The sequence below is a fragment of the Dipteris shenzhenensis genome, chromosome 11 (genome assembly GCF_047967505.1).
Source record: "Dipteris shenzhenensis isolate YYH24624 ecotype China chromosome 11, Dip_SZ_1.0, whole genome shotgun sequence".
Classification (NCBI taxonomy): domain Eukaryota; kingdom Viridiplantae; phylum Streptophyta; class Polypodiopsida; order Gleicheniales; family Dipteridaceae; genus Dipteris; species Dipteris shenzhenensis.
The window spans coordinates 9,632,488-9,658,176 of record NC_141606.1 but is presented as its reverse complement, the minus strand read 5'-3'; the positions used below and the strand labels follow the sequence as shown (position 1 = coordinate 9,658,176).

Sequence of the window (25,689 nt, the reverse complement as noted above, 5' to 3'; positions counted from 1 at the left end):
CAGCGGATTTCGATACTCGGTTCCGTATACCTCGCCACCCAGTGACACTCGTTTTTCCAGGGCTTGCTACTGAGCTGCGGCCGATTGTCAGGGACTTGGGCTCCCATTTTGGCTGGGTTATGCACGACACCTTTGCCGATGCGGTGACCACGGCAGGAGCTCCCCGAGTCCGTGTGGCTGTGGCGGATCCTGCGACTCTCCCTGCAGTGATCGAGATCGTTACAGGTGCCGACAGTATCACCCAGAGCATGATAGTCACCGGACAGCCAGGTCAGTGCCTGCGGTGCCATGGCTTTGGGCACTTGGCGGCTGCTTGTCCACGCTTTGCCAGCTCGTCTCGACCCTCCCCGCCCCCGCCCCCTCCGCCCCCACCTCCCCCCCCCGGACAGCCACGTCAGGAGGAGCCGAGGCAGTCGGAGCCTGGGCCAGAGGTAGTGGGCGGTTGGACCGAGGTTCGAAGGAAAAGAGGAAAGAATAAGAAGATTTCGGATAAAGGCAAGGAGGCAGAGGTTACCACTCCTGCAGCAGCACTCCACAGGCCTGACAGGCAGATGCCCCAGGGACCTGGGAGAGCCTCTTCTTCGACGGCAGCCCGCCCTCCACAGCCTCAGATCCTCCTCTCTCCCACCCCCCCGCCTTCTCCCCGGTTTCCCCAGTTTCCCCCCCCTTCGCCCGCCCCGCAGTTTCAGCCCCCGCCTCCTTTTCCTCAGTCCCCTCCCCCCCCCCCTCCCTCTCAGCCCCAGGTCCAGATGCATCCTCATCCCCCTCCCTCCCCTGCTCCCCTCGCCCCTCCTACAGAGTTAGCTGCACCGTCGCCTTCCCAGCCGAGTGCAGCCTCCGCTCCACCTCCTCCACCTTCTCCGCCAGTCGCCTCCGTGGAGCCCGAGTCGCCTATCCCGCAGCCTCCTCCCCCTCCTCCTCCGCTTGCAAGACACCTGGTGTCTGTACCATCAGTGGAGCAGGTTTCCCTTCCCGCTAGCCCCTCAGTGGCAGACTCAGCTGGGTCTCAGCTCCAGGAGAGAGAGCTCCCTCGAGACTTTTACAGATCTGGCCCCTGGGACTACCTGGATGTGGCCGACCTTGGGACCTTCCCGGCTTGTCTCGACATTAGTATCTTCATGCTCCGCAAAGGGGCGGATGGGAGGCTTGGTGCCTTGGCTCCCAGGGATGGCCCTAGCTTCGCCTTCACGTTCCTCAGCGATGGCACCGAGACCTGGACAGACGACTCGGTGTGGGAGGCTCTCAGAGAGCAGACACACGCCCAGATTTGCTCCTGGATAGGCCCGTCCGGTGGGCAGCTCCTCGAGACTCAGTGGTCCGAGGGCGATGTGCGCTTGCGGTGGCATTGCGCTGCCAAACGTTTCCGATTGATCGTGATCCTCAGACCCCCCCTGACATGGCCTCTTCCCCAGGATGTCAGAGCTTGGTCCCAACAGAAACTCCGAACCTTCTACGGGATGACTGCTTCAGAGATCTCGAGCTGGCTCGAGAAAGCATTTGTTCATGGCACTAGAGGCCTCTCGCCTTTGCTGAAGGTTTTGAAGAACGGGCAGGACGACCCCGTCTCCCCCTCCAAACCTTCTCACAAGCGGCAGCGCCTCCACTCCGATCTGTCTGATTCTTCTTCGACTTCTTCTGCGAGCAGACAGCTGTTCGCAGCCCCCCATCCCTCTCCATGAGCCTACACCTCGTTTCCTGGAATGTGAACGGGTTTCACTCTTCGAGTACCCGTGGTCCCAGGAAGCTCATTCTGCGTCAGGAACTTCAGCCTGCAGTGATTGGTCGATTGGATGTACTGCTGCTCCAGGAGCACAAGCTTTCTGCGGCTCATGCCCGTAGCTGCGGGAAGGTTCTCCCTGGACGCTCCTACACTTATTGGGAGCCTTCGATCGGCGCACAGGGGAGGAGCGGGGGGGTCTGTACCTCCGTGTGCGAGCAGTTAGCTCAGTCAGTTTTCGGTCACGGCACGTTGATCCCAGGCCGAGCCCTTTGGGTAGGCCTGAACTTGGAGGGTTCCAAGATAGGAATCCTCAACATTTATGCTCCCACAGACCTCAGATGCAGAGCCACCTTTTGGAGGACACTCACAGGGATTCTTCCAGACATGGAATCCTGGATTGTTGGAGGAGACTTCAACAACCTGGAGACCTTGGAGGACCAGCAGGGTAGAGATCCGGAGTTCACAGGTATGGCTCAGGCAGAGCAGTCAGCTTGGGATTCTTTCATCTTCGCGACAGGAGGGAGGGACAGTTGGAGAGACCCGTCCTTCCGGCGTTGGCACGGGAGCCTGGACTTCTCTTGGGGCTTCCGCAGGGAAGGAGGCAGACTCCTGGAGCGGCTTGATAGGTTTTATGTCAGTGATTGGGCCATCAGCAGAGGTGGCCAGGCGGGCATTGTTCCAGGGACGACACTATCCGACCATGCGCCTGTGCTCCTCTCATTAGATTCGGTAGCCCAGACTCTCCCCCCCCGATCATGCAGGATTCCCGATTCCATCTTCTCGAGGGTGGACGTCCGTAGCAGCATTTGCAGTCTTTGGGACAGAGATTGGGGGGAGGGCATGGATCTGGTAGACTCGGTCGCGCAGGCTCTGCAGGAGTCCAGCCAGATCTGCCAGCTCGCAGCCCTACAGGTTCGACAGGATTGGTGGGGCAGAGAGAGAGCTCTTCGGAGGGACCTCGCCTCCATTCAGCGACTTCAGCAGTCTTCCCCGGGCTCGGAGGAGCTTCGGATCCAGGCCCTTCGAGCCAGAGCCCTCTTGGAGGAGACCCTCCAGCGTCGCTCCGAGTTCTCCTATCACGCCTCTCTCTCCTTCTGGGCCCGGAAGGGTGACCGGATGTGCAGGGAGTTCTTCAGGACACACGGCCAGAGAGCTGCAGGTGATCAGCTACGGAGTCTCAGGACAGCGGATGGTCACACTGTTACGGACCCGGGGGAGGTCATGGGGTTGGCCACTGACTTCTACAGGACCCTCTTCCAGCAGGAGCCACTTGCCCCTCGTGCTAGTCGTGACCGTGAGGAGGTGTGGAGGCACATTCCATCCCTGGTCCAGCCCAGCATGCAGGCGTCGTTGTTGGCGCCGTTCACCGCGGATGAGATGTTGGAGGCCTTGATGGCTATTGATGGGCAGAAATGCCCAGGTGAGGATGGGCTATCCCGAGCTTTCTTCACCTCCTTCTGGGACCAGATCCATCAGCCCCTCCTTGCAGCTCTGCAGGGGATTTTCAGCAGCGGTCAGATGCCAGAGAGCCTCTCCTCGGGACTGATTTGCCTCATCCCGAAGGGAGGAGATAGACAGGAGATCCGCCAGTGGCGTCCGATCACTCTCCTTACCACTGCCTACAAAATCCTCGCCAAGATGATCAGTGCCAGAGTTCGACCTCTACTCCCAGACCTTGTCCATGACACTCAGACAGGCTTTGTCCAGGACCGCAGTATCCTGGATAATGTCTTTACCTTTTCAGAGGCGGCGGAGTGGGCTCAGTACAGCGGTTCACACCTTGCCATTTTACTTCTCGACTTCGAGAAGGCCTACGATCGCGTGGATTGGTCCTTTTTGGAGGGGACTCTGGAGCGGCTAGGTTTCCCGGCAGGCTGGATTCAGGGTATCTCAGCTTTGTACAGGACAGCGTCTAGCAGAGTCATCATTGGAGGCAGGATGGGTGAGCGTTTCAGCTTGGAGAGATCAGTACGTCAGGGTTGTCCCCTGGCTCCTTATCTGTTTCTCTTCTTCGCCGAGGCCATGACTTACTACCTTCGGGCGAGGTCCACAGGGCTCAGGGGTGTTCGCCTTCCACTCCGGGAGGACACGGAGCTTCTGGACTCAGAGTACGCAGATGATACAGCCCTTTATGTCCAGGACGATGAGAGGATGCTAGAGAGGGTGCGGATGGCCCTGGAGGTTTTCTGCTCGGCCGCTGGTGCGAAAATCAACTGGAACAAATCAGTTGGTTTTCTCACAGACCCGGGGGCGTGTTCTCAGTGGGGGCGATTCCTGGGCTTCAGATGGATTCCACGTGGTCAGACAGCTAGATACCTTGGCTTCCAGGTTGGCCTAGACATTACGCCAGCCCAGCAGTTTCTCCCGGTGCTAGATTCCATCCGACGGAAGCTGGCTTTCTGGAGCACTGCTAAGCTGTCCCTTGCAGGTCGTGCTTTAGTAGTTAACCAGGTCCTTCTAGCCACGGCTTGGTATGTGGCTTCCTGTTGGTGCTTCTCGAGATCCAGCGTGGCACAGCTCAGGAGGTTGGTTCGGAACTTTCTTTGGTCTGGGGAGGATGGGCAGAGAGATACCAGAGCCAGGGTTGCTTGGCAGACAGTCATTCTTCCGCAGGCGGAGGGGGGTCTGGGGGTCATTGATCCAGAGCTTCAGAGTCAGGCCTTGTTAGGCAAGCTTATCATCCGCGGTTTGACCCCAGGGGGGCAGACGTGGAAGATGTTACTCCAGCAGGGAGTCGGCTCTTGTGTCCCGCGCCGAGGTGGAGAGTGGCTACCGTCCTTCAGGTGGATCTTCACTTCCGCCCCGCTCACTCAGCCCCGCTCCCCACTCGTTCGTAGCCTCCTCATGGTTTGGAGGCGGCTCCGTCTCAGTCTCATTCAGTCCCAGCCCAGCTGTCAGGAGGAGATCGATCGCCAGCCGCTCGTCTGGAATGGGCAGGTCAGAGACGCCGAGGGCCTTCAGTTGGGGGAGAGATCACATATCAGGTGGGACGGCTGGATGAGGGGGCCAGCCCGGTCCCTTCGAGTTTGGAGGGATACGTACAGACATCTGGAGATGGCCGATCTGGCAGACGCAGCGGGAGGTGCACGCGGAGTCCAGGCGAGACGCACGGAGATCGACGGAGCGATCCCAGCCGCTTGGTTGGCTCCACCTGAGCCTCAGGTCCTCATGCCTGGAGACACCCACTGGCTGGGACAGTTCACCCCCCGTGGCATCCCACTGGTGGTCGCAGGACGTTTGGATGACTCCTCTATCGCCTTCTTTGCGGTTTCAGGGGACGGACGACTCAGGAGAGAGGATGCGCTCATTGACCCCCTACTACCGTGGCAGAGGGTTAGGGTCGTAGGCCTTCTGGGGAAGGTCTGGCATACCGACCCTAGTATCGAGCAGGACCAGTTGCAGCTTTGGCGTCTTTGGCTCTGGGAGGGGCGGGCCTTGTCAGAGCTTGAGTGGGACCCAGGAGAGTGGTGGTGGCCAGAGATTGTGACAGGACAGGGGCAGACTTCCTTCTTCGCGTACAGCACGACTCTGGGCAGGCGAATTCTCGGGAGGATGCAGAGCCGCCCCCCCACCCAGCGTCCTAGCTGGTACGCACAGGGTATTTCCAGGTTCTTTTTGCAGGCTTTCTGGAAGGCCTTGTGGGAGAGCTGGCGGCCGCGGAAGATCTCGTACTTCCTGTGGCTTCTTACCCACAAAGGTCTTCCAGTGGGGAGCTGGTTGAGGCAGATAGGCCAGGACGGTTGCTGTCAGATTTGCCATGCGGATGAGGAGTCACCAAAACACTGCCTGTGGAGCTGCATGCGCGCCCAGGAAGTGTGGAGGTGGACTTTCGGGCTTCTTACTCGTGCAGCACCAGAGCTAGGAGTGATCACTTGGGGCGCGTTCTGTTGGTGCAGCACCGCACCTGGTCTTCATCACTTGTTCGAGGCATGCCAGCAGGACCCCACTTTCCTTATCACACAGGGGACGTGGGGGCCGCTCGAGGGTATCCCACAGCACCTAGCAGAGGCTGATACAGGAGTTCGGGAGAGGCAGCCAGTCTGGGAGATTATCAGCAGCATTACAGGATGGCACATCTGGACCTCGCGCTGCGCGCAGATCCTCGGTGGCACCTCCTTATCGACTGCCCAGATCATGGCGGAGATTTGGAGTGAGATTATTCATACCCTCAGAGGCCAGTGGGACCAGATTCAGGGAGACTCCCGGGCTGGTCAGGAGAAGCGGAGACGCTTCCTCCAGGCTTGGGATTCACAGAGCCTCTTCTTCGAGCAGACTACGCAGGGCCTTCGGTGGCACTACTCACCACCCCGATGGCTGTTCATTCACACTCAGCATATTCCTCCGTGAGAGTATGATTTATTATGCTACCTTTTGGGCTGCGTCCGGTTTGTGAACGCAGCCCGTCAGCTATAAGCTGACCTCTTGTATCTTGTTCTCGAAGTAATATAATTAGAACTGTTTTTTCGGCAAAAAAAAAAGTCAACAAACTGAAGTTACTAGATTCAAAGATCCACTTTAGATGGAAGAGATGGAGGAGATCCTCTAGCAACCAGACTGCGTACCGCACACAAAAGAAAAGCACCCAGAGGCAGAACTATTAGACAATTGATGTCAAGAGAGGAGGCATCCTCAAGTTTCAGCTGTATCAAGATTCTTTTCAGTTGAGGACAACTTATTAGAAGCGGAGGGTATGTCACCAAATTGGTACGTCTCCCAAGACATAAAGAGGAATCTTTATTGCTTTGACAATGGCCAAGAAAGTTGACTTTGGTTAACTAGAATAAGCTTTGTTTTACTTTTGCTTTGCATTAGTAAACGAGAACTGTGGGAACGCCTAGGATTAGTCCAACAACTAGGAATGCATGTATTTCGCTAACCTCTAATGGGTTGAAGTGTTGGAACTTGTTTGTGCAATGTGTAGGACCTAATATAGTGCAAAAAGGACCCAAGACTGGGGAGAAAAGCACAAGAAAGCAGGTGCCACGAGGCCTAAAAGTAAGGACAAGGGGGCACCTCTTTAGAAGGAGGACCTACGAGATAAAAAAGGCCCCAAAAAGCAACAGATTTGAAAAGAAAGCCTAAAAAGTTTAGCTTTTATGTAAAAGTAGCCTTTAGAAAGTAGGCCCTAGCTTTTTGCTAGGCCTAGCCTATAAAAGAAAGGCCCCAGCCTCCCAGATTCATTCAAGAGTTGTACTCAGCTTCATGCTCTTTTCAGAGCCAGTTGTACAAAACATTATTCTATTGCAATAAAGACCTTCGGGGGGTCCAACCCTTAATTCTGAGCCCTAGTGTTGTGTGTGCTGAGTCTCCTTCTTCTCTCCCTCTATTCTATCGTGAAGAATCTTTGAGAAAAATGCTGCAATTCTGATTTTCAGATTTCAGTTTGTGTTCATCAATTTCTATCGTGAAGTTCTTAAGAAATATTGCAAAAACATTGCTTGGAAGTAGCAATCTCTGTTCTTTCACTCCCCCTCTCAGTTTGTTTTGATTCCTAGAAGAAATCTACTGCTACTCGTCAGATGAAGCTATTAGATGCTGTTTTTCCCCACTATTTAATGAAATTCGAAATCTATCTTGGTTAATTCTGCTGCAAACCAAAGATCCAGACTGCATTTCTGCCAGCAGTGATTCGTTTTTAGGGTTTCAAAGCTGAATACAGATTCGTTATAGGGTTTCTGATCCGGTTTCAAAAAGTCACCATGCCCCATCCAAGACCTTAACCTTTGGACGGACTATGCAGCTACATTATATGATGTCCCAACCAGCCCCAGCCAAACATCTTAAACTCGTTCCACCAGCTCCACTCTATTCACTACCTCCTAGTTAAAGGATGCCACTAAGGAGCTTCAAATGGCAAAGACAAAGATCGTGATGGCCTCAAAGCAAAACTCCTCACCCATGGTTGGGAAACACTTGCAATGATCTTGGCCAAGCTATTCAATGAAGCCTTCTGTAAAGGCTTCCCATGACTTGGACCACTCACACCATATCCCGGATGCACAAGCAGGAGACCCTATGGATTGGTAACTATTGGACCATCATGGTAGACCATTTGACAGCCAAGGTATATAGACAGCACTAGAGATGCACATTAGTCAGCACGCAAAGTGGGCAAGTATGCCGGCAGAGGGTGGAAAAGCTAGACATCTGTTTATTTTAGTGCCAGAAAGCCAGCACTGTCGTCTTTGAAGCATACCAGACGATCCTACCACAAAGATTGTGTCCTTTTCAATAATTGCTTTGACCTTGTCCAGTTTCCTACTTTTTCTCTTTCTCTTGTATAAGGAAGACGATAAAGCTTAATCCAAAGAACACAAATTGATCAGAAATATAATGGAGTCTGGGAATGAGCACATGAGACACAAATTATGAGAGGATTCTGTTTTAGAACCATACCAAGCAGGATTAGCAGCCAGGGGCAAGCCAGCCACCAATGCAATCAAGATGCCGATACAAATAAAAAGTTGATTTACAGAACCCAGTGCACCACGAATTTCAGTTGGAGATATCTGTTGCATACGTAAGATTTCTCAAAACAAACAATATCCGTAGCACATTCCTCAAAAAAACAAACAACTGGCCAGAATCTAGTAAGAACAAGAAAAAAAGTAGAACTTGTAATGCTTGCCTCAGATATATACAGAGGCACAATAGCTGATGATATCCCTATGCCAAGGCCAACCAGTAGCCTTCCAAGTATCATGGCTTGGACACCTTGTGCTGTGGCACTGCTTTCCAGGATAAAAGCATTATGCATACAAAAACTATGGTTTATGTGATCATCCAGAACTACAACAGCATTTAAATCTATTAAATTTTCAAACTCCCTAAATACAGATGAAAGGCATTACTCTAATGTTGTACCAGGTCCCTAGAAAGCAGTGAGGGATACCTGAGAAAGGCACCAACAATTAAAGGAATTGCATCAAGTTGAAAGGTACGCCTGCAACCAAACTTCTCAGCTAGAGCCCCACCAGTAAATGAACCAATTGTTGCTCCAGCAAGGGTTGAGCTCACAACCCAACCTACATGATGAGCAAAGAGAAATTGTCAGCCCAAATGCCTTCACACAGAGACCAGCAGCTCGATATATGATGATGTTAATGCCCTTGTATCATGATGTGGATTTAATAGCACACCTTGCAACACAGTGTTTGAGGAAATTCCCAGGTCTTTTGCAAGATACTCGAGAGCTCCATTAACAACCCTGAAGACAGAAAAAGCTCATTTCAATAGCTCCCAATGTTTGAGGCCTGAAACATATTAAGAACTCAAAACATAAAAAACCTACCCCAGGTGATAGCCAAACAAAATGGCACCCAAACAAGCAACAGCTACATATGGCAACACGGAGCCTTTTGACTGGGAAACACTGGTTGTGGCCACCAATTCTTCCACCTCTCCATCTGTAACAGCATTCAAACGATCAAATCACGTAGGCCAAATCCAGAAATTCGAAAAAAACATCCAATTCTATGACATGAACAATGATAAAATGTTCTAAAATGGAAAAAATTTAGATGCAGGGCGCATTTGTAGAATTTCAGGGGGGATTTTTTAAAGAAGACATAAACTGGGAAGTATATAACTTTCAAAAGTATAATCAATGTTTTAGAAAATAGTGATAAACATAAGCATGGTGTACCCTGAGACGTACATCCAAGGCTAAGAAAACTTAACATACCAGCTGTCATCTTGCTTCAACATGTATCCACTTGCTTGGTACTATTTCTTTTTGTTTTTCAATAGTATGCTTATTAAGAAATGAAATGTTTTCCTTCTGTTCAATTACGGACAATGGGGACTAGGTCTAGCATTTGAGGGTGGACCCCCTTGCTTGGGGTTATGGGCATTAGTGACCCACAAGAGTGATGGCCTCTCTTTGAGAGGGACATCTAGAAACCACACCCCACCTGAGTACCCAAACATGGGACCAATCAAATGCACAGATTGCATACCGACCTAGGAACCATTCAAGAGAATGTTCCCTGAGCTTTGGGTGTAGGCCTGGCAGCATGCCAAGAGTAATGGAGATACAAGATAAGACGACAAACAAATGAGCTCAGTATGGCTCAATTATGACCTTAGAGTACGTCAATAGATAGTCTAAGCTGTTAGGAACCCGTGGGTGCGATCAGAATTAAATTCTGACAACTTTGAAATTTTAGGGTTTTTGGGAGTGACGTGGCAGCTGACACGTGGCAGACTGCCACTTGGAATCTGAGCTGGCAGGTCAGTCCACCTGTCCCACACATGTGGCAGCATGCGTGGGCTCAGAAAATGAATTTTGATGCGGAGACTAAGGCAATATTTCTCTTATGTTCATTGCCATATGCAGGCCAAGTGTTTGGCCCCAAATCTGGTAGATTTAGGGCAAGTGGTGGGCTGTCCTCTTTGGGACGGCAGCCCACCAAAAATCTGGGACAAGTGTCCACCTTCCACTCTAGGCCTAGGAAGGGGGCTGAGCCTATAAAAGAAGGCCTCTCCCCTTCATTCCACACATGAAAATTTCGTCACTTTTCTTCTCCCTCCTTTTAGATGATGCAGCAGAACCTCTCCAGCTCCTTGGGTGCAGCCAGCTTCTCCCCAGGCCATTCTCTCACCTCAGCAGCACTTTCTCTCTCTACAACAGCACATTCTCTCTCTACAGTTCCAGCCCCTCCTCTCCAGAAATCTGCCCCCTCTCAGCTCTTCTGGAACAGCAGCAGCATCCTCTCTCCTTCACCTAGCCTGGAGCAGCCACAGCCCCTTTCTCTCTCCTGCTGCAGTATTTCTCTCTCTACTGCAGAATTTCTCTCTCTACTGTTCCAGCCCATTTCCTTTGCAGAAATCTGCCTTTCGGTGCACCTCTGGAACAGCAGCAGCTCCTCTCTTACATCTCCTCCCTTGGGATCAGCATAGGCACTCTCTCTCTACAGCTATCACTCCATAAAAGCTTTCTCTCTCTAGCCTACAGGCTATTTTTCTAAGCTGTTCTCATTCCAGCCCCATTTCCACACTCTCCTCACCCAAGGTAGCTTCAGAGGCATCAAGGACTTCATCTACAAAAGGGCCAAGTCACGAAGGGAGCCTGTATTGTCAAGTTTATCTCATTTACAGCACTATTTCATGTTGTTTCTACTATCTTTCTAGAAACTAGTGTTTGTCTCTAATGTTGGATGTAAGTGGTGATTGTTGCAGGCTTCTTCCTTGTGGATTGGGCAAGCCAAGAGCTGAAACCTGAGCTTGGAGTCCTCCTTTTTGTTGTCTACCTTGTACATATGCTCTTGAGTCTTGTATCTAGGTCCTAGGTTTTCACTGAGTTCATCAGTTTGGAAGGTGCATTGCACCTTGGTCTTGTATCTCCATTTTCAAGAATAAAGTGAGCTTGGATAAGGGGGGGGGCCCGTCTTGGCCCCTCAATCATATTGCATTCTCCAATGATGTCACTTTGTGTTTAAGCTGTATAAGTCTTAATTCCAGCTTAATTGCAAACTCTTAAGTTCAAGCATATGTGTTTGGCAACTCGCAATCAACTCGTTCAAATGCCTCTGCAAAATCCGTTGTCTGAATTGATAGAAAGCACCGAGTAGTTTACACCAGCAATAGGAAAAACAGGTGAATCTTCATTGATTACCTTCCACCAAAAAACCTTTAACTATAATGTCGATCATGCACACTTGGATCCAACTTTACGGTATTTTGCAATAGTCTTGTGCACCCTCCTAGCTATATCCATGACACAAGTATATTGCCTACAAGCCGCCACACGGAGGCACAGTGATAACTTTCATCACCTCTGGTCAGTGACAGATGGTAGGGATAATGAGCAATCAGAAAGTGAAGCACACATCTCTATAATAATACAACAATAGTATTAGCTGGTGAGACATGAAGGCTTTCAACTTTTTATGACATAAAGGTCAGATGGATCAGCTAGCTACCGCATCTTTAAGTCAAGGCTTAATATAAGCAGCAATCTCATAGCTAGTTCTTCTTACTGAGTGTTACAAGACAGGTACAGTGCCATACCATCAAGCCTGCTACACACTATTACTTGTAGACCAAGTTTAGAGCGTTTGACAAGGAGTTGAAATAGTTCCAATCACCTTGAAGCACAGCCAAAGCGTAAAAGAAAGAGATGTCTGCAGCTATGCAAATTGAAGTTGAGGCAAGCATTGGTGCCAAAGAAAATAACTTCAATTGGAGCACCTGAAATAGTTGAATGAGTGGAACCCCTTGTAACTACATAGTTGATTGTCATGGTTGCCCTTGATGGGCCCATGGTTTAATCCTCCCTTGCCTGTAAAGTTGTTGCAATTTCACTCCTCTACAATCCACGTGATGTTCACCCATGGTCCAAAGTAACAAACCCTCAATTTCTTGGATTACATTCATGGAACATTTAATATATATTTATTTCCATCTATTTCACTTTGTGCACCTCTTTACTGCCCATACGTGTGAGTTTCTGATGATGTGATTCTTGTTACATAACTTCTTACACCATGAAACCAGCCTTCTTAGATTAAAGGGTGGTGAGATCCACTTTCACTATAGCACACACAGTAAATAGCCAAATAATTAATCACCACAAACTTAATCAGAGGGAGCTAGAGCGCTCCTACTCAGAAACAAGGACACCTATTGGCCCCAAACATTGGCGCCCCTTGCGGTATTTCTTTAATATTCATAAAGCCAAGCGGCTGATTACAGAGTCTCCTGAAAGCTGCACCACGGGCAAACCACTGCCCACAGACTTCCAATATCCTGCACACCCTGCAATCCCCTTGCTCAACCTTATACGCCGAATAAGAATCCAATTACTAGGCAATCCTGCAATCTCCCTACCAACCAAGTGTGCAACAGAGCCCCAAAGGCATCAACAGACTGTGCACTTCCTGCACCTGCACAACCCAGTGCCCAACCAGCCAAACACGGCTGAACAACTACAGAAAAGTCCCAGACAGCCAAACTCTGGTGCAATTGATCCACCAAGCATTTCCAAACAAGTCGCCTCTATCTGTAGCCCTCCTGGCCACTGCCCAACGGCCAAAACCAACCCTTCATGGCGAGAAATAAATCTCAAACGCAATAACCAACCAGCAACCAGTCCATGAACGGCAAAAGTAGACAAAAGCTAGCCTTCTTCTACCCAGAATCCAAAGCAATCAGGTCACCTGTGCTGGAAAACCCTAGATCTTGCAAAGAATGGTTGATTCTGGCCTGAAACAGCCCAAAAGAAACTTAGAAGAGGTCGCCCAAGCCTAAAAAGCTTCAAAATCAGCAGCAACAGCCTAAAAAGCAGCAAGAGAACAGGTCGCAATCCCTATGGTAGCTCCTGCTCAGCTCGAAAACAGGCCGCAACACCCGCACTAGCTCCTGGTCAGCCTGAAGGCAAATCTCATCTACCTAGACAGCTCCTGGACCACAGCGAATCTCCCAGAAACTCTTGGACAAATCGCAATTCCTCCAGCACATCCTTGGCAACACCCGTCAGCTCCTAGCAAGTGGCGATTCCCTGTCCTCTCTCTTCCTGCTCTGAATTTGGCCTCCTTTACCCAAAAGAAGGGCTCTCTGCTCTTTCTGGAGTCCTGTGCTAAAAATAGCAATTTCAAATTGCACCACTCTTTTGGCCCCTGTTGCACACTTTGGTCCTACGAATTAATTGCCTAGTACCTCGGTGCACATTCACACCTTCCAAGGGCCCACTAGAAATTTTAATTCCCCAAGTCTTGCGCACATGGCCAGACTTTCACACCTCGAAGGCTCAAGGCAGTCACGTGTAAATTATGAGAGTCGCAAATCAAAGGTCCCATAAATTCACGTCCTCGTAACACACCATCTGATTCTTCTATAGCGAATCTATTAGAAATGGACCAATAGAGGATACGCACAGCGGAAGAGTGATAGAATAGCCCAGGAGCTCACACAGTGTGATGTGGGGTGTGGAATCACAAACTTCTGAAACTTATGTGCATAGGATAGATGTGCAGACACATCAATAGACAATGAACCAGCCAGATATAGAAGACACCAAAATAATATAGTTCCGTCTAAAGCTATGGACACAATACAAAAGAGATAGATCCAGAGTCCCACCAATGGTGTGGTCCTTCGATCTTACCACAAGATACTTCTCCTATCTGCTAGCTATCTCTAGACTCGAGCCCGCGTGCTCCACCTTAAGCATCTATCGACTTTCTATCCAAAATGATCTCAACAACCTTTTGCCCTGGAAGACGGTCTGGGTTCAGCCTCTCCCTGGACCTAAGTCTGCAGCAACACCTCTCTCCTTCACTTCCTGTGTAGAGGCCCAAGGGTAGTGTTTATGCTGCTCCTTTCTGCTCCTCCAAAAGCTGCAAGGCTGGATGCTTGAATGAGGCCTGAGGCCTCTCCTTTTATAGGGCAAGGATGCCCCTTCATATGGACCGACTAGCACCCTTAAAAACTGACCCATTGTGGGGTCTACTGGCTGACCCAGCAGCCCCCCCCATGGGCTCACAAAACTAGGCCCCTTCAGGGCCATTTGCAGGGCTGACCTGCCACGTGGCATTAAGCCACTGGCCATGGCCCTACTGCCTTAGATCCAAGGCCTTTTGCCGGCCTCTCAGTGCTCACCTGCCCATAGCCATCGCCATTGCCATCTGCCCCGCGTCTTTCTTCATGCGGGCGCCTTCCTGCTGCAGCATCCTTGCCTCCTGCCAGGCCTTCACCAGCCCTGTACAGCCACATAGGCACTCCCATGCCCTTCCGTACTGATGCGCCATCTGTTCTCGCTGGAAACCCTGTACAATCAGGCTGCTGCAGGTCCCTGATGTCCACATGTCTGCTCCATACCGTTTTCACCATCATCAGGAGCTCCACGACTTGCCAGCTACTCTTCTTGTTAGCCCATTGGCCCTGTCTGGATAGCTGCCCACATGGCAACCTATGTGCTGCCCATGTGGCAGCCTTTGCCCTTTGCTGTGTGCTGCCCACATGGCAGCTCATGTGCTGCCCATGTGGCAGCCCTAATATCCCTTGGTCCACCTCCGCCATGCTCCCTCATATGGGGGCTTATAGACAGGAAGGTGACCTTTCCAACACCTCCTCTCACCGACACATCTCGGCCCAATGCCAACACATCAATAACGATGCTCCAGTAACTCCCTGGTCATAGTCCTCTGGAACATTTTGATGTCGAAATCTTTTCCTCGCTTTTCATCTAGTGACTCTTACTCCACCAGATCTGGTTCTGCTTCCGCACACCATCCTAGTACACAGGTCCATCTTTGGTAGCACCTCGAGGCACCACCACCTTCAGTCACATTCTCGCCTTCGAACTCGAGCAATCCCGCCGCCACGATCTTCCAATTGTCCCCCTCATAATGAATGAACAACCTGGAGTCTTCCAGACACCATGCTCTGAGGATATGTTTCAACCCATCCTTCCTTTGGCAAGGTCCACAACAAATGAATATCTCCAGATAACCTGGACCACGAACTCTCACTGAGCTCTCAAGCAGGTACTGTTTTGGCTTCAGTACACCTTGTCCATCACCTTCCAGCAATCTGTGTGAGACAAATGAAGAGCAGAGTCTCTCCACAGCAAGCTATAAAGGCTCAAATTGAGAACATCAAGTACATACCAGATCGTCGTACTACCTGTGTGCTTGCTTTGAAAGCAGACCATGCACCTCATCGAGGCACATATCAATAGCATGTGTAATCTTGTACTATCCCCTTCTAACGTACAGCATCCATTTGAACATGAAACCCCATGGCACTGCATGGAATCCATCCTCGTGTCAATATCAACAGCCACGCACCGGGAAGATACCAAGCACTCCGTGCTGTCCTTCACCTTCACAAAGGTCTCTGACTCCTCGTCGACCCACATCTCAATGTCAGACATCATTATTGTGGTTTCTAGGTCGGCATATCTGGCCTCGATAACACACGGAGATGTCACCAAGAAAACTCTTCGATTATCACATTTGCTTTGGCTTTTGTATCACCGTCTAAATCTGAGTCGGACTCCTTCCTATTTTTCTGATCCGCCTTCTTCTTTCTGCAGTCCTTTGCAAAATGACCTGGCATGTCACAATAGAAGCACTTCTTCTTCTGCTTCCTCTTGGAAGTGTCCTCGTCATCAAATTCGTCCTTCTTGGACTTGCCACCATTAGGCTTGCCCTTTCCTTTGCCGGCGTAATACTTCGCCAACAATGCCTTGTCATCTTTGTCATTGTTGTAGACATAGCTCCCAAGAGTTTCGAAAACAGGGAAACGGAAATGGGCGGGAAACGGTGTTTTGGAGTTTCGGACACCAGAAGAAACGGTGGAAACAGAGTTTCGGTTTTTAAGGTTAATAAAATATATATTATATATGTGTTTAAGATTAATACATGTGTCATACAACAAGGCCTGAGAGGAGGACAAGGAGGAGGGAGAGGGCAAGGGCTAAGGAGAGCAAGAAGAAGAGGACAACAACTGAGGAGAGCAAGAAGGAGAGGAGAGTAAGAAGGAGAGGTTGGAGAGGAGAGGTGAGGGCAAGTTGAGGAAAGCAAGGAGGATATGCTAGAGAGGAGAGTGAGGAGGAGGGGCAGCAGGCTGAGAGGGGGGTTGTAGGATAAGAGGAGAGCAAGAGGAGAGGCTGGAGAGGGAGAGAAAAAACTGCCCTACCTGCCAATGGGGTTCTAAATTTCTTACTCGGTTGTTGAGGCGGGTGTGTGTGTGTGCTGGTACTTTTGCTTCTATAGCTGAGCATTGGTGTCTACAAGCTCTTACATTGCTGCTCTATATATACGTTTCCTTTGATAAATTCCAGAGGCACTGCAAAAGCACAACACCCCCCCCCTCCCCAAAAAAAAAAAAGCTTGTCCGAAACACCGTTTCTGGTTTTGGAAACGGTGCGGAAATGGCGAACCATTTTGGGTGCCCAAAAACGCCATTTCTCGATACTATGGTTGTAGAGCCTCTCCCTAGGTTCTTCCTGTAGCAATAATGGACCCAACTCCTCAAAAGTCCGAGGTAGCCTCCTTAGTACCATCAAGGCCAAATGGCACGAGTCCACCTTCTGACCAACTGATGCCAGTTGATCCCTCACCACCTTGACCTTCCTCAAGTGGTCATGTACCGAATCTCCCTCATCCATATCAAGGTTGTAGAGCTGATCCTGAAGAAGCAAGATCCGGGGTGTGTTAGAATGGACCAACAGAGGGTATGCCCAGTGGAAGACTTTTGGAAGCTTTTGAAATTTGTTACGAAGGTTTTAAAACTCCGAGGTAGCCTCCTCAGTACCATCAAGGCCAAATGGCACGAGTCCACCTTCTAACCAACTGATGCCAATTGATCCCTCACCACCTTGACCTTCGTCAAGTGGTCATGTACCGAATCTCCCTCATCCATATCAAGGTTGTAGAGCTGATGCTGAAGAAGTAAGATCTGGGGTGTGTTAGAAATGGACCAACAGCTGGGGTGTGTTAGAAATGGACCAAGAGAGGGTACACACAGCGGAAGACTGATAGAATAGCCCAAGAGCTCACACAGTGTTGTGTGAGGTGTGGGATCACAAACTTCTTAAACTTATGTGCATAGGATTGATGTGCAGACTCATCAATAGACAATGAACCAGCCAGATATAGAAGACACCAAAATAATATAGTTCCGTCTAAAGCTATGGACACAATACAAAAGGTCCAGAGTCTCACCAATGGTGTGGTCCTCTGATCTTACCATAAGGTACTTCTCCTATCTGCCAGCTATCTCTAGACTCGAGCCCGTGTGCTCCACCTCGAGCGTCTGTAGGCTTTCTGTCCAGAATGATCTCAGCAACCTTCTGCCCTGGAAGACAGGGGTTCAGCCTCTCCCTCTGCAGCAACACCTCTCTCCTTCACTTCCTGTGTAGAGGCCCAAGGGTAGTGTATATGCTGCTCCTTTCTGCTCCTCCAAAAGCTGCAAGGCTGGATGCTTGAATGAGGCCTGAGGCCTCTCCTTTTATAGGGCAAGGATGCCCCTTCATATGGACCGACTAGCAGCCTTAAGAACCGACCCATTGTGGGGTCTACTGGCTGACCCAGCAGCCCCCCCATGGGCTCACAAAACTAGGCCCCTTCAGGGCCATTTGCAGGGCCGACCTGCCACGTGGCATTGCGCCACTGGCCAGGGCCGTACTGCCTCAGATCCAGGGCCTTTTGCAGGCCTCTCAGTGCTCACCTGCCCATAGCCATCGCCATCTGCCCCGCATCTTTCTTCATGCAGGCGCCTTCCTGCTGCAGCATCCTTGCCTCCTGCCAGACCTTCACCAGCCTCGTACAGCCACGTAGGCACTCCTGTAGCCTTCCATACTGATGCGCCAGCTGTTCTTGATGGAAACCCTGCGCAATCAGGCTCCTGCAGGTCCCTGATGTCCACGTGTCTGCTCCGTACTGCTTTCACCATCAGGAGCTCCACGACTTGCCAGGTACTCTTCTTGTTAGCCCATTGGCCCTGTCTGGATAGCTGCCCACATGATGTCTGGATAGTTTGCCTTTTGCTGTGTGCTGCCCACATGATGGCAGCTCATGTGCTGCCCATGTGGCAGCCCCAATATCCCCTGGTCTACCTCCCCCATGCTCTCCTCAAATGGGGGCTTACAGATGGGGACGTGACCTTTCCAACAGAATCTTCTACACAGTTCATCATCAATTCAATGGTTGCCACTTATCTTGGCTGATCACCATGTATGCTATCTCCATTATAGCTCTGAACAATCTCCAATATGGCCATGCCATCTTCAGTCTGACTATGTCACCTTAATTACGACTTTAACATCTACATGGCCTCGTTTCTACCACCTTTTGCATGGTTCTATGTTTTACCACCTCCATCATGGTTACACCAGCTACAACTAAATGATGAATCTTCAGTTTCCAAAGGTAGCCACATTTAGTGATAGGATGTTGGAAATTACTGCATGGGTGGACTTCCAGGCTCCAGTCAGTGAACTTACAAGTAGTTTGAGATCACCCTCCATCTGATATTAAATTGTCAACATGCCATGTGAGATTTATGTCACTTCGTACATCCACAATGTTTCCTAACAACTATTGGGTATCAGACTAGCTTTGAGTGTGACTCGTGAGCGTTAGTGTGTTAGGCCACAATGCTTGGCTTAATGAGTACAAATGAAGCTTACATAGTGTTTATCTGCGAGGCAGATGCGATCTTCAGAATTGATCATGTTTGAGTGTATTAGATAGTGCCTTGACCATTCACATGCACATTAGATAGAGCACGTCGAGTTGTAACGATGGTTTCAAATTGGGTAAATTCTGAGTTGTTTAGGACAAGATATGTACTTAACAAGCCTGTGATAATTATTTTTCTAGGCCTCACATGTTAATTAATTGTTTGCATAAGTAAAGGGTTCATGGGGTAAAATTATTAAAGATAATTACAAATCAATAAATCAATCTAACCCAAATCTTAAAGTTCGAATTCTCTAATTTAAAAAGCCAGCTTGTTAGATTTAGCTTTTGTGGCTTTTTCTATTTTTCAACTTTTGTAATCTAGCTTAGATATTTTTACTCAATTGCAAGGGATCTCTTTCAATTACAATGTGATTTGCTAGCTTCCTCTCACTCTTGCAAGTCTCCATCAGCCCGCTAGGCTTTTGGTTGTTTCTTGCATCAGTTCTATTTGGAATTCGTTGCAATTTAAGTCAAGTATTATTGTACTAAAACAACATACCAAGGTTTAGCCTTGGTAGTGGGTGACCTCATTCCCACCTGTTGAATGCCGTTGTTAAGTTAATCACAAAAAATTGCGCTTCCACTGTACCATGAGTCTGACAAGTATCAAGACTTGCTTACCTTTCTAGTTGAGGAAGCTGCTTAGACAATAGCCTTAGGTCAGCCTACAGAATTTCCATGCGTGTGATTGTTTGAGAGTAGATGTTTCATCATGGTGCCACAATCACCCTGAGTTAGGGAAAGAGTTTGCCTACATCTCCCTGCTAATCCGCCCTCCCCATCCTTATTAGGAAGTTGGAACCAGGTTCATTATTGGTCTTTCTTCTTCAATTGAGATCCCCTAACACTACCCAGGCCCTAGTGGAGCAAAATCATATTTTCCGCAACTGTGGCACCATGGCTTTGCCGTTGATTATATTTGGTCCAGTATTGGGAGGCCAGGAGGACAAATCCCACTAGCCAACAAGATAGCTGTAGGAGTCCCAGACCCCTTCGGAACAGCCTTCTGATGGGGTTTTGGACCAGAGTAAAGCCATTTGTCTCCCGTTTCTCAGCCTACAGCATCTGGTCAGAGCACAGCTTCATCGTCATCACAGTCCCAACCCTCCCTTCATCAATTCAGGGCACGGCTTCCATGAAGCCGACTTAGGTGGATTCCCTATTTTCTCAGACGTGAGGACCAAAGCCCCGCCCAAGGCATCCCATACGCAAGAGTTTTGTAGGCTAGAGCATTTGAGATGTCAGTCTTGAGCTTGCAGCCTCGAAGTTGTGGAACACCCATGGTCACACTGCCACGTTCCAGCTTGCCTTCTTGTGTGATAGATAAGGCTTGCGTGATAGATGAGGCTTGGGTATTGCAGTAGCAGTGAGCTCAGACATCAGGCAACGATGACGTCTCCTCACAAGATGTGGGCCTGAGGTTTGGTTCACAACAGTGGGGAGGAGTGGGGGGTGTGTATCTCAGTATCCCAGACTCTGGCCTCCGATGTTTATGATCAGGGGGAGCTCATAGGAGAATGGGTGATATGGATTGGCTTGAGGATGGGTGAGATCCATAACATTTAGACACGTGCTTACCAACAGTTGTGGATCTCCTTCTAGAGGCTAGATTTGTGGATTGTTGGAAGAGACCTCACCAATCTAGAGTTCAAGGAGGACAAGCAGGGTGACGCCTCCTTTTCAACGATGCCCTCATCAAAGTTTAGCATGTGGGAGCAATTAGTCTTCGCAGTTATCCCTCGCCTAAGATGGAGTTTTCTAGACTCCCATAGCCTCTGTTGTTCCTTTGATCAATGTCGGCGAGATGGCCTCCTAGAGACACTCAATAGATTCTACGTGGGCTCTAACATACACTAACAAAAGAGGTTTTTCATCCAACCACAGGTCCCTCGAAAGCTCCCTTCTGTGTCTAACTTTACATGAACACTCTACAAGTTCTTTCCTCATTCTTCTTACTTACAGCTTCCTCTAGAACCCTCAAATGCCCGCCCTGTGGAATCTTCCTAGTGTGGCATGTGTCCTTAAGGGACCTTTCATAAACCCGTCACAAGGGCATTCCATTTGCACCTTCAGTTAATGCCTAGGTCTAGGAATACCGCTTCTAATCCACATATGCCAGCTTTGTCTCCCCTTTGGTTTCCCGTCTCACCATAATCAAGCAATGGGCTTCCTAATTATGACTGACATAACATTCCCTTCCTCTTAAGAATGGTTTTTAAGTCCTGAAACAAAATTGGGAAACCTCCATGGGTGTCGTCCCGTCTAATGTTGTGCCTTCCAACAACAAATGATGGAACAAAGCTGTATATTCAGCCTCAACCAGCCAATTTGAAAATTTAACGATCACTTACCCTTTCCCACACGTCTAATAGCATCAGCTTCAATAGTAAAAGCCTGGGAAAACCCAGGCATACAAGAATGGGAGCTGATGTCAAGGCATCCTTAAGATCCTGGAAGCTCTTTTCTGCAATGGCTGTTCGAAAGAAAGCCTCTTTCTTTAACTAGAGGTGCAGCAATGTTTGCAACATGCTCAATGAGCCTCCTGTAAAAGAATGCTAGTCCAAGAAATCCCCTTAGCTGTGTAGTATTAGTAGGTATGGGCCAATCCCTTACACACTTCGCCTTATTGGGATCTGCTCTTATTCCCTGGCTGCTTACCAAATGGCCCAAATATTCAACTTCATCTACCATGAAGGTACACTTGCTGGCCTTGGCAAATAACTTCCAGAACTTACCTTACATGTAGGTGCTCTTCTTTGGAATTCCTGTAGATTAGTATATCGACAAAGAATACCGAAACAAATTTGTAGAGAAAAGGATGCACGATCTTGTTCATAAGAGCTTGGAAGGTTGCAGGAGCATTTGTAAGGCCAAAGCCATTACCTTAAGTTGATAGAGACCCCTTTCAGTCCTAAAGGCAGTTTTAGACTCATCTTCATCTTCTTATCTAGTGATACCTGATCTGAGATCAATTTTCTTGAAGAAGTTAGCCCCCTTTAGCTCATCCAATAGGTCATCAATCCCGGGGAGTCTTTACCAAAAGAATGGGGGAAGCAAAAGGAGATTGGCTATGGGTAATAAACGTCCTATCCAATTAACTCCCTAACGTGCCTTGTCACTTCCTCTCTTTCTACCCTTGAGAGCCTATAAGGAGGCTTATTCACAGGTTTGGATCTTGGTTCCCGCTTAGGTGGAAAATGTTGGGGCATATCAGCAAATACATATGAGAATTGTTGAAGTAGCTCCTGCATGTCATTATCCTCCACTTCCAGCCCATTACTTTCTTGTGTTTTGGCTAAGTGTAAAGCATAGATATCACAAACACTTTAAAATATATCTAGCCAATCTTCTTGCAGATATGGAAGCCAACTCGGGAGAATTGAAGACAGCCAATCTAATGGACTTACCTTCATGAATGAGCTCTATTAGCATCTTGTTCAAATTCGAAGAAAACTCACCCAATGACTTCATCCACTCACATCCCATACCACATCAATAGGGCCCATGTCAATCACCAACAAATATCCAGATGGTTGGATCCTGGCGGCTGGGCAACATTGCTTTCTATAAGAGTGCTGTCCATTAGCCCCTTCTACTTTAATACCTTGATGCATAGTAGTGGGATAAAGCCTCACTGCTTGGATGGACTTTGAGTTGATGAAATTATGAGTGCTTCCACTGTCAACTAGTAGGTGGACAGGCCTGTTTTGGATGAATCCCTTCAAATGAAGAGTTTGAGCTCCTTTACAGCCCCTACAGATATGCTGAACAGTTCAGCCATGCATCAAAATAACTCTCATCATCCTCCACACAAAAATGCACATCAGAAAATCTGTCATCGAGAGAGAAATCATATGCAACTTCAACATTGGCACTGACTGAGGAAATAAATCTTTCTACTGAATGCTCTCTTGCTCAAGCACCTAGGTCAAAGGGATTAGAAGTTTTCTTTTTGGAACCCTCAGCAACATCATCATCATCTAGTTTGCTGTCAGTCAATCAATCATGAAATTCCATTTCTGTCACAGCTTTAAGGCTGAGTCCTCATCAATTTCTATAATCGTGCTGACTTTAGCTCCAGATTTAGTTTTGCATAATAGGAATCTCGGAATAAATGGAACTAATGATGATACCACTGCTTCTGGTCCATTGAGGGACTAACTTTGCTGAGGGGCTTGTTGCCAAAATGCCCAATGCCAACGCCCTTCTCCTTTCAATTATACTTGGGCTCATAAAGTTGAGAGAGCTGCATAGCCTCCTTCAAAGAGTTGGGTTTCTGAGCAGAAACATCAGAGGCTAGACTAGAATGAAGACCATGACTAAATTTGAGCATCTTGCCCCTATACCATGGGTAAATAGAGATAACTTTGCCAGAATTGCTTGATATAATGTTTCACTGTTCCTTGATGCATCAGGTCATACCACAGACATACATATTGATCTTGGGGAGGGGGTGAAACAAAAGTCTGGAATATATCTGCTTTGAAATCATCCCATGTGCTGATAATTGTTCCTTCCCTTTGGAGATGCTTCCACCAAGAATGGGCAAAATCCTCAAGATGCAGCACAGCAAATCTGATTTTTCCTTGAACCCCTTTTGGATATTAAAGGAAGTAGTCGTCCAACTCGCTCAGCCATTCCTCCAATACAATAGGAGAACAAGAATCACCTTTGAACTTAAGGAGAATAATCTTGTCCTTAACATCTATATCTGGATGTAGAGTTCCTTTGGGTTCAATTGATTTGACAGTTTGAATATATTGCTGGAAAGTCAACACTGCCCTGAGATCTGCTGGCAATCCTTTATATTCGTTACATTTCAGATATAAACCACCAACATCAAGGCTATTACCTCCAGGAGCATTAACATTTGGAAAACCCTTAGCCTTGTGAACTGCCAATCCACTAGAATGATGAGCTTCCTAGCAGGGGAACATTAACCCCAATGGATCAGCTTCAGGGACTGGATCATCCTCTGAATCAGGGTCTCCTTCAGTCACCATGTGTCTCTTTCCCTCTTGGATTTGGCGGGGAGACAAAGGCATGAGTGAGAACTCTCTTCACTTGAGGGGGACAAGCATATAGATAGAGTCGACCATCCCTAAGCCTTGGAGTGTTGGTTTACACAGTGCCACTGCATTGGTATGGGCAGTTCTCTAGGACAAGGGTACCCTTGAGGATCCAGTATTTGCACTGAGCCCTCGGCACCTTCCGCTCTGGGTTCTTCTTCATTTAGAGACAAATGAAGACCCAGAGTTGGATGGAGCCCTGGATATGCTTGAGTGGCACCGGTTCAGAGTAGTTGGCCAACTGGGCAAGGGTTGTACCATCAATCCAACGCTAGTGACTTTGGGAGAGTACAAGTCATGGTGGCACCTCTAGCTCTTGGAGGGCCGCCTCCTCTGAGAGGTGCAATAGGACCTGAGCAACTGGTTTTGGCCTTCAAAGTAGGGCATTAGGAGAGGTGTGTTAAGGTGCCCTTCTTTTGGTGCATGACATGCACTGGCTGCTGTCTTCACTTGGAGGCAGCTGCCTAGAATCCGTTGAGAGAGCGGCACCCGATCAAGCAACAGGTGCCATATCCAGATTTTGGTAGCGTTTGTGATCAACCTCCAGCCATAGAAGATCACATACTTCCTTTGGATGGTGACCCATGGGGGATTGCCCATCGGCATGTGATGGGAGGTGCCACTAGTGCCTAGATAGTGACCTTGAGACAATCCCGCAATGTTTGTGGAGTGCTCTGCAGCACAAAGGATTTGGCAAGGCATTGTGCCTAGGATGCAGAGGGTTTCACCTGGGGCATGCCAACTTGGTTGACGGAGGGGGATCACGCCTTCTCAATTGACAAGTTTTCGCGAGCTTACAACATTCAAGGGAGGATCTTCCGGATCGAGTTGCATGACACGATTCCTAATCTGCATCTTCTACCTTCCTCAGAGGATAGTCGGTGTCTAGTATAACTGCTTGGAATATCTAGGTCACCCGCTCTACAGCCACATGATGGGAGGCCACCAGGTCCCTCCAATAGCCACACTTGTCGCCATTTGGCATGTGCCATATGGGTGCGAGGTATGATAACTTCTCAAACAACCATTGAGAGGCAGATGCGTTTCTACGAGGCTTGGCGTGCAGGTGTCTTCTATGTATTCACAAAGCAAGGTATTCGCTCAACGTATAGTCAGTTGGCCCCTATTTCAGAGACTCCAAGCACTCACTACTCTGCACTCGGGCAAGCGTGCTTGGCTTAATGAAGATCCAAATGTGTTTATTTGTGAAATGTGATCTTCGGAACCAATAATCTTGAGAGTATTGCTGGCATTTTGATCACTCACATGTGCATTAGGCAAAGCACATGGAATTCTAACCTTTGGTTTTAGTTTGGGTAAATTTTGAGCTGTCTAGGTCAAGATATGTGCCTAGCAAGCCTAGGATAATATGTTTTCTAAGCCTAACTTGCAATTAATTGTGTGCATGGGTAAAGAGGTCATGGGACCAAATAAATCAAGTAATTAAGAATCAATTAATTAACTAATCCATTATCACTATAACCTCAAATGACTATTAAAAAGTATGGCTTTTCTACTTTTCAGCTTATCTAAGCTTTGTCCACCTAGATTAGATGTGCTAGTGGTAGAGGATGGGCGCACTTTTACAATTGGCCAAAAAGAAGAGGCGGGATGGCCAGGCCATGCGAAAGAAGTATGAAGATGAACCTAGGAGGTACTTTAAAAAGCAGATGTTGTACTCTTATGACTCCACCAGAGTAGAGATGCC

The 25,689-nt window shown here is 48.6% G+C and overlaps 1 protein-coding gene across 7 annotated transcripts in view; it reads right to left on the bottom strand.

Moving 5' to 3' along the window:
- The window catches only part of PGLCT (plastidic GLC translocator), a 56,210-nt gene that overhangs the window by 27,686 nt on the left and 2,835 nt on the right, over positions 1–25,689 (bottom strand). For all 7 annotated transcript variants that reach the window (XM_087381083.1, XM_087381086.1, XM_087381084.1 and 4 more), the window contains exons 3-7: positions 9,012–9,126; positions 8,860–8,927; positions 8,613–8,745; positions 8,349–8,448; positions 8,117–8,229 (exon numbers count right to left, since the gene is read on the bottom strand). In XM_087381083.1, the coding sequence (XP_087237209.1) occupies positions 8,117–8,229; positions 8,349–8,448; positions 8,613–8,745; positions 8,860–8,927; positions 9,012–9,126 (529 nt within the window). The remainder of the gene's footprint in view (positions 1–8,116; positions 8,230–8,348; positions 8,449–8,612; positions 8,746–8,859; positions 8,928–9,011; positions 9,127–25,689) is intronic.